A 9,379-nucleotide genomic window follows, 5' to 3' on the forward strand; every position below is an offset into this window, starting at 1 on the left:
ATTAAGGAAAATGGGTTTCAAAGCTAAATGGATGAGTTGGCTGCGATATTGTTATGGTTCCCCAACTTTCTCAATTCTTTTAAATGGATCACCCTTTGGTAATTTCTCTAACTCTAGGGGTCTCCGGCAAGGAGATCCTCTTTCTCCACTACTTTTTGTTCTCGCCATGGAGGGTCTATCTCGCATTATTGACAGGGCTTTGGAAAATGGTTTACTCACGGGATTCTCTGTAAAACAAGGAACTGCCCCAGTTACACACTTGCACTACGCTGACGACTCCGTGTTCTTCATCAATCCCACGTGGGATGAAATACACAACCTTATGAGCATTCTCAAATGCATCGAAGCGGTTTCCGGTCTAAGGGTAAATCCATCAAAGACAAAGCTGATCCAAGTGGGAACAATTCAAGATTTAAATGATTGGGCTGTGAGGCTAGGATGTCAAACAGAAGCACTTCCCTTCTCTTATCTTGGTATGCCTCTCGGGGCCAAATCCAAAGCCAAATATCTCTGGGACCCTGTAGTAGAAAAGTTTGAGAATAAGCTCCCGTCCTGGAAGAAAATTTATCTCACAAGAGCTGGCAGAGTTTCTCTTGTAAAGTCAGTATTATCCAACCTGGTCGTATACTATTTCTCAGTCTACCTAGCTCCGGTTTCGGTAATTAAATCTTTAGAAAAGATTATGCGGAACTTTATGGGATAGCGGTGGATCTAAAAGAATGCATCTTGTCAAGTTCGATGTGCTTATTAAACCTATCAAGCTTGGGGGTCTGGGTATTAAGAACCTTAGACTGATGAATAAGGCACTTCTCGCAAAATGGGGGTGGAGGTTTGGTGAAGAATCTAATTCTCTTTGGCACAAAATCATCTTAAATAAGTACGATGGTCCACAGTCCATTTGGGCTCCTCAAATCCCATCCTGTGCTTATGGCTGCTCGGTCTGGAAGCATATTTCAATTGAAGCTCAGTTGGTTATTTCGCTCTCGCATCTCTCACTCGGAAACGGCACAACAATATCGTTTTGGCTCGACAAGTGGAAAGGCAGTTCGTGCCTAAAAGTCATGTTCCCATCACTTTTCAAGATTGCTGGAGTTAAGCATGGCTCAGTTCGAGATCACATTTCTGAAGGGACTAATTTGGTTGTTCATTTTCAATCCTTAATTGTTGGCCTTCATTTCAAAAGAATCCTTAGAGATGTTGAAGTAACCCAACTCATGTCCATGTTGTTGCTAATCGGGGATTCTCCCCATCTCTGTCTAACTTGCCTGATTCAAGGTCATGGACTCCATCATCTTATGGCACTTTTAGTGTCAAATCCACTTACTTATCGCTCTCGGAGTTCCCTCAGGATCCTTCATCCCCTCCTTTCTCGTACAAGTCCATCTGGAACAACCATGTCCCCCCAAAGGTATGTTTCTTTTATTGGACTGCAGCACTATGTAAAATTTCCACTCAAGATTCCCTCCAGCATAGATCTTACAGTCTCGCGAGCCGTTGTCCCTTGTGCAAATCTGAGTGTGAATCTACCCAACACCTTTTACTGTCCTGCCAATTCACTCGAACAGTATGGTCTCTAATCCTCCCCAACCATATCCCTTGGAATCCACCACCATCAATTATCCACCTCGCTCATCTTGGGTCATTTAAGACATTAATGGTCCGGCAAAGGAAATTTGGGACATGGTTCCGGCGGCTATTATATGGGTTATCTGGAATGAGCGAAACAACCGAATCTTTGAAGAAAAGTATCTTTCGGATTTTCAAATCAGTGTGGAGGTCAAAGCATTGATCTTGGCTTGGAGCTCTGCCTTCAAAAGGAATTTCAACTTCAGGCTTGATGAGTGCATATTTTCTTGGGAAAGCATGTTCCACTGACATCAATTTCTATTTGTTTTATCTTTCTACTTCCTGTATTAGGATTGTATCTCTTTTTGATTCTGTTTAACACAAACTAGTTGTACTATCATTTTTTCTCCTCTCCTTAATAAAATTCTCCTTTCACGATCAAAAAAAAAAATTTATTTATTTTTAACATTAGAAAAAGAGTTTATTTAATGATTTCTATTGGTTATTTATTGTTAATTCCTATGGGACTACTAGTATACCTTTCTCATTCAAGTAACAACTTCAAAACTCTTTATATTCAGATATATAGTTTCATTTTAACACTATAAGACATAATCATCCGAATTAAGAGCAGAGGGATGCAATGGCAGGTCGTAGTAGTAGAAGAAGTAACAATGACGGTGATACTGCAATGGCAGTATGCAAATCCATTCTAGGTGCTTTCTTCAGTTATGTGGCTTAATGCTCTTATCCTTAGTTCTTCGTCCGTCAAATCCAGGATGCTATATAGAGAAACTTTACATTCCTCTTCTCGACAAAGCCTCATATTTAAATGACACCCAAATTATCAACTCCACAGCCATAAATTTCGATCTTACATTTTCAAATCTAATAGGAAATAATATAGGAGAATCTATATTTAGGAGATACGCACATTAAGTTGTGAGAGTTATATTAGGAAAGTGTCTATGTTTAGAGTTTGATTTTATTAGGTAAGTACTTTGAGTGGTCGTCAAGTTTGTGAACAATATAAATAGGCTTTTAAGCCATGAAAATTAATACACTGAATTATTATCAATGTAGTCTTTTATGCTTCCGCGTTTATGCTCTCCTCTCTCTTGCTCGATCCTTAACATGGTATCAGAGCAAGGTGAGAGGGAGAGAGGAGAGGTAGAAAGAGTTAAAGAATCTTCATAAGTTTTGATAGAGAATTCGGAAAAAAAAATATAAAAGGAAAAGAAAATCGTAAAGTTCCGATGATATTGTTTGCTTGGAAGAAGGCCTTTATGATCTGTAGCCTTAGTCTTATTCAAGACTTGTTACGTATCAATCAGCGTTCGTGTGGATGTTGAAGGAAAAGATTGTACAAATCGTGACTTGTGGCTGTCAAGCCATGTTCATGTGGGGTATGTTCGTGAACTTGACGAAAAAGACTTGAAGCAAGGTTAAGAAAAAAGAAAAAAAAAAAAAAACGGCGCAAAGTTCTAATGATAACTAAACTGGTGTTTGGTTTGCTTGAAATTAAGAAGACGTAAGGTATGTTGCTGCTCCAAAACCCGTTGCCCGTCAAGCCATGTTGTTGTTTTTCAAAGGAAGGAAGATGCTGTCATGAAAGCTAGGTTATTTTTCGTAACTTGTTGGATTGGAGAACAAGTTTTGGTCGCTGTTAGATTTGTCAAAAGCAGTGATGCAGTGAGGATGGATGCCGTAATAGGATCTGCTGCAAGTTGTTTTTCTTGGAAGATTGGCGGTTGATCGATGAATCTGAGTTCCAGTCAAGAACATTGCTGCTGATAATGGTGAAGAACGATCAATGATTAATCATGCTGCCGTTAATGGTGGTTATCAACGGACAGATGGGTGTAGGTTTTAGAGGTTCTTACGATGGCAGCAATCCAGCAATGACGATGACCGGAGATGAAGTTTGTTGCCTTTGCCAGTGATAATGAGGTGATGTTGTGCCTCGGTGATTGCCGGTGATCACAACGGTTTTGGTGATGATGCTGAGAAGAACAAGGAAGAGTTTATGGGTCTTACTGCATAGAAGGGGAATCTAAGTGGTTGTTGTGATGGTGAAAGTTACGGAACAGAGTTATGACGTTGGGGTTTCACGACCTAGAACAAGTACTTGCTTACCGTAAAAAAAAAACAGAAAGAAAGTGTTATTGAAAATTTGTAACAGGTTGGGTGTTACAAAGAAGAACCGTTACAAAAGCAAGTGTGAAAAAAAAGTGTTATTGAAAATTTGTAACAGTTTGGGTGTTACAAAGAAGAATCGTTACAGAAGCGTAACAGAAGCAAGTGTGACAGTTCTGTCAGAGGTATTGCAGAAAGCTGTTAAACATGTTGGAAGAAGTGAAGTGTGGTTGAAGAGTTTGTGGCAGAAACTTGGATATCCTACAAAGTGTGGCAGACTTTGTAAAGACGACATGATTGTGATAGAATCTTGAAGAACAAAGAAGTGTGAAGGTTTCGCAAGAAGTGCGTGACTGGAACAAGAGAGAAGAAGAACCAACATTCATGTTGTGAAAAAAAAAAAACAATCACCAAGAGGTGATGAGAAAAAGAACAACAATAGTAGGTTAAAATCCTATGAGTTGTCGAGAGAGTACAAAAAGTATTCAATCGAAGAAACCAAGAGTACAAGAAGTATTCTACGAAGGGAACCGAAATGTTCTAAAACTACGAAGATGGGACCGCAATGTCCTTAAACTACGAAGATGGAACCGAAATGTTCTAAAACTACGAAGATGGGACCGCAATGTCCTTAAACTTTCATTGAAACCGAAATGTCCTTAAACTACGAAGAGGACCGAAATGTCCTTAAACTACGAAGATGAGACCGTAATGTCCTTAAACTACGAAGGGGACCGCAATGTCCTTAAACTACGAAGAGAGGACCGAAACGTCCTTAAACTACGAAGATGACCGAAACGTCCTTAAACTACGAAGGGGACCGAAATGTCCTAAAACTACGAAGATGAGACCGTAATGTCTTTAAACTACGAAGGGGACCGAAATGTCCTTAAACTATGAAGGGGACCATAACGTCCCTAAAACTACGATTTGAAGTTTTTTTTTTTCCGCAAAAGTGTTTAAAAAAAAGAAAGAAAAAAAGAGAAGAAACCGAAGTTAAGTTTCTTTTGTCCAAGATGGGCATTCATGATCTCCATGCTCCATCTTGAGGAAGGGTAATAGGAAATAATATAGGAGAATCTATATTTAGGAGATACGCACATTAAGTTGTGAGAGTTATATTAGGAAAGTGTCTATGTTTAGAGTTTGATTTTATTAGGTAAGTACTTTGAGTGGTCGTCAAGTTTGTGAACAATATAAATAGGCTGTTAAGCCATGAAAATTAATACACCGAATTATTATCAATGTAGTCTTTTATGCTTCCGCGTTTATGCTCTCCTCTCTCTTGCTCGATCCTTAACAAAATCCGAATGATGTCGCAAAGTTTTTCTATGTTGATACCATTAACATGACGTTTTGTTACTGTGGGAATAACCTAAGTTTAGCCATTGCAAATCTCACTCTACCTAAGTTTAATCTTGCACATAAGGGTGCTGCTCACCGTGTTGAGACAACAGAGACTTTTGGGGTACCTTGGAAGGGTGCTAGATTGGTTGTCGCGAATGGAAGTACCGCGGAATTTAGAGTGGAGGCGGATACAAAATCTAGGTATACGTATTGGTATTGGATTTCAGAAAAGTTTCTCCGATCAAAGATAAAGCAACTGAGATTAGCAGTTAACATTAGTGTCAATGATCAAGGGTTGTCTGTGAAAGATAAGTTGGAGCTTTCTAACGCTTACATGCTTGCTAGTGACTGCATTTGCACTGTCATTGTTGCATTATTTGTTTTTGCTACAACTATTTGCTTGTTATAATTGCTGTATTAATTGGAATGCAATTATGGGTACGTAATTTGATTCACGGCTCTGCTATGATCTAGCACTTGTTGTTCTTTTCTCCAGATTGTGTGTGTTGATGAGAAGAGAAAATTTCAAATGAAAAAAGAATTTATAATTAAGTAGCTATACGGGGAAAACTGCAGAAAATTTTGACATGAAAACTGACACCGATTCTTTTACAAAACTAGAGAAGTAAGCATGCTTCAAAAAAAAAACAATTAGAGAAGTAAGTGTGTAAGCGAGAGCCAGCAGGAAAGGCCCAAGTCAAACCAAAATTTTGGTCGCAAAATAAAGGTCTTAAAAAGTCTTCAACAAGTACGTATCCTCGAAAATTCCCTTGTTTTGTTCATTCCATTGCATTCAAATTCCATCCGGCGGAACCAAACTACCTTCCGTTTCGCCGATGAAACAGCAAATGTCCATGACAAGGGCAAATAAATCATACTGTGAGGAAACAATAAGGACATAAAATACACATCCCTCATTAACTCATTTGGAGCAAGAAAAAAATATGATTCACTAATTCTCCTTCCACTCCACAAATAATGATACCATTAATTCATAGGCATACCACACTACCACGTGAGCAAATTAAACCTTTGGACCGATTCTGTAATCTACATAAATCTGGTAGGGAATTCTCGGTCACCTTGGTTCTTCTCTTCTGTTTGGCCACCTTCTTGGTATTGAGATTGTTGGTTTAATATATTTTGCTCTATCCAAGTCCAAGAAAATAATTTGTTATTTCAAAAGAAGAAAAAATGTAAAACCGTTGTGATGACGAGTACTTAAACAACTATATGACAACTCCCTTGCTTTGACATGTCTCAAATACTACATTACGACAAATAGAGCCTTAGCTCGAGATAATCGAAAGGGATATGCCCTAAAAATGACTGTCACCTTGGGGATAAGCCCAACGATTTCATTTTTCGGTAATATGTCCCAACCATCCAAAATTCCATCCAAAACCGTTAAGTAGTCAATAATCGCACACATTTAGAATTACATATGTGAATTAAAAAACGAATACACTATATACCATCACCTTTACAAGGTTTAGGAACATATTCAAACGGAAAAAACCTCGAAAAAATTAGAGAAAAAGTTCATACACATTTACGATAAATTGACTATTTAACGGTTCCTTGACGGAAACCGTTACTTTGGGACATATTACCGAAAATTGGAATCTCGGGGCATATATCCCCAAAATGACAGTCGATTTTGGGGCATATCCCTAATTTAAAGGAAAGACTTCGCCTTTCAAAAGTCTTTGTGTTGAATTTTTTGGTTTCTCTGAAAAGCATACCTTACACGGTAAGCAGCATCAGTGTGGGAGTCTAGATCGACAATAGGAAGAAGGCACCCCAAAAAAAAAAAAAAAAAAAAACTCACTTATCAACTTCTTTTTTTTTTTTTTTTTTTTTTTTTTTTTTTGAAGGATGCCAGATTGTTTCCACTCGCCACTTCCTAACAGTCCAATTCCTACCAGTCCTGCCTATCGAGGGTAAGAGATTTGTAAGTGGGAATTGTTTTTCTTTGCTGAGATTTGTAAGTATACGGTTTTTAAAGGAGTCTATAACCCGTGAATCTGTCTAGAACGTGCAAATCTACTCGAAAGATAGATTAAAAGGTAGTATTCGAGATTGATTATTATGGTCATAGAAAGGTTCATTGTATGAATATTTAGTATAGATGGAGTCAAAATTCGGTTATTGGTAGATCTCCAATCGACGAGTATATTATCTTTGATTCAATGAATGATGCAGTTAAATATATGCTCCGTCAATTAAGACACACAATATTTAAAAGTGAAGAGCACAGAGGTGGACTCTACTGTTTCAGAAGAACAAGAGTTATCATAATGACGATTTCTTAGACAATTATATGCACAACTCCCTTTGTTTAACATACCTAAAAAACTACGCCCATAATCCAAGTTGTTTTCACATGCCGATAAATGTTTACACGATGCGCGGATCAGCAAATAGTGATCGAAAAGGAAAGACTTGCATTTCAAAAGTCTTTGTGTTGGATTTCTTTTTCTCTGATACGAATATCGACTTTACTTTCACATCCGTAAGCTTACCTTCTTAGATATCCGGAGCCGAATCCGATAATAATATGAAGGAATGAAAAAAAGAAAGAACAAAACTCATTTTATATATCGGGGAAACAATTACACTCACTTCTTGGTGCCTGACTCCGTTCCGTTGTCTGGAAAGCTTAACGTATAACCTCCCAAACAGGGAGCTTGACATAAAGGTAGGCTAAGGTAGCTAGCTAGTTAGTTTATATATAAAGAAAAGAACTATGATCCATAAATTAAGTTACAAAGTAATATAACTTCAAAATGAGAAAGTTGACCTCCCGTTCCAAGATGTAATTAAGAAACAGCCATTGATCGAGGGTCAATGATTTCCATTGTCGCCGGATCGATGTCAGTCTACCGAAAGATAGGAAGAGTCGGAATTTAATAGACTTTTGCGTTGATTTCCTTTATTGTGTATAATGGCGATGTTCATAGAATCATAGGCCCTTTCATAATTATTTAAGGGTATCTACTGTATTTCCTTTTCATTCCTACACATATTTTTCCGCCCAAAACATAGCAGAGATAACAACTAGGAAACAATGACGGATGGTGCTGCCGCGGCAGTGTGTTGCTCATGCTGTTGTTGCTGTGTTGTAATTCCATTAACTTTAGGGCTTCTGATTTACTTCTCCTTACACCCTACCCGATCCGTAATGAATATCGAAAACATATACATTCCTGCACTCGACATAGCCTCAAACGATTCAAAAACCATCAACACCACAACTGTATCATTCCGTCTAATTTCCTATAACTTCAGCCCGAGGGAGCTTTACTTGGATGCCGTCAACATAACATATTACTACGGTAACAACGACTCCGTTATTGGATTTCAGTCCATACCTGCATTTGATATTGGGGAGAAAGGAGGTTCTATTATCCGTGATGAGATGATACGTACTTCAGGGATATCTTGGGAGGAGGCAAGAATGGTTGTTTCAAATGGGAGTTTAGCTATGTTTCGAGTGAGATTAGACACAAAGTTTAGGGCTTCAAATTCTTACTTCTGTGAATGGCTAAATCACTGGTCTTGTTTCCCGCCGACGAAAAGAATCGGGGTGAAATTAGGAGCTAAACTAAATGTCAATGATCATGGAAAGACTCCTAAGAACGTTGTTAAGCTATCGTCCAAACCTGCAAACTTCATAATGCAATCATCCATAGCTGCGACAGTGCATGTTATGGATTGCGTTCGCACAAGTCTTTTGGCAGCACTGGTTCTTTTTCTACCTATTTTGCTTTAGTTCTTCTCAATGTTCTTATAGGAAAATTATTTCATCGATTAAATGTTCTTAATTAAGTTACTTGTTTTGCTTTAAGAGTTGGATTTTTCTCTTAATTTTTTTATTGTGGAAAACATAGTATTATTGTTTTTGCACGCATGGAATAATGTATCAATATTTGATGATTCAATAATTTTCATGAAGATTTGAAGAAATGTTGTGGTATTTTTTTGAAGATCCGAAGAAAAAGTCTAGATTTGAACTTACATCAAACAATTCAATGTCCATATAGGCATATACTCAAAATCTCCCGGATCCCTCCGGATAACAGAGTGGGTCATGCGTCTTCTCTATGGGAGAAATTTTGGAAGACAGCTTCGGGATATCTAGCATTTCCGCATAATAATATACAACTTGCTACAAATGAGCAGGTTAGGTAATACTTATTTTTGCGAGACAGCTTCTGGACATCTAGCATTCCCGCCTAACAGAATACAACTTATACTACAGGCGAGCAGGTTAGGTAATATTTATCTTTGCCCTTGGGAAACAAAATGACACCAAAATAGCACATTA

At 38.0% G+C, this 9,379-nt stretch overlaps 2 protein-coding genes across 2 annotated transcripts; both read left to right on the forward strand.

Moving 5' to 3' along the window:
- The first annotated feature begins 5,050 nt into the window (after positions 1-5,050).
- LOC113316763 lies at positions 5,051-5,458 on the forward strand. The gene has a single exon (XM_026564911.1). The coding sequence runs from the start codon at positions 5,051-5,053 to the stop codon at positions 5,456-5,458; it is 408 nt and encodes a 135-aa protein (XP_026420696.1).
- Positions 5,459-8,119: 2,661 nt separating this feature from the next.
- LOC113316764 (protein NDR1-like) lies at positions 8,120-8,824 on the forward strand. Its single transcript, XM_026564912.1, has one exon. It carries the CDS (start codon positions 8,120-8,122, stop codon positions 8,822-8,824), a length of 705 nt encoding a protein of 234 aa, XP_026420697.1.
- Positions 8,825-9,379: the final 555 nt, after the last annotated feature.

This window comes from Papaver somniferum, chromosome 10 (genome assembly GCF_003573695.1).
Source record: "Papaver somniferum cultivar HN1 chromosome 10, ASM357369v1, whole genome shotgun sequence".
Classification (NCBI taxonomy): domain Eukaryota; kingdom Viridiplantae; phylum Streptophyta; class Magnoliopsida; order Ranunculales; family Papaveraceae; genus Papaver; species Papaver somniferum.

What these genes read in the sequence shown, in the direction of transcription:
- LOC113316763 (XM_026564911.1), top strand. Translation starts at nt 5,051, where the DNA reads ATGACGTTTTGTTACTGTGGGAATAACCTAAGTTTAGCCATTGCAAAT.
- LOC113316764 (XM_026564912.1), top strand. Translation starts at nt 8,120, where the DNA reads ATGACGGATGGTGCTGCCGCGGCAGTGTGTTGCTCATGCTGTTGTTGC.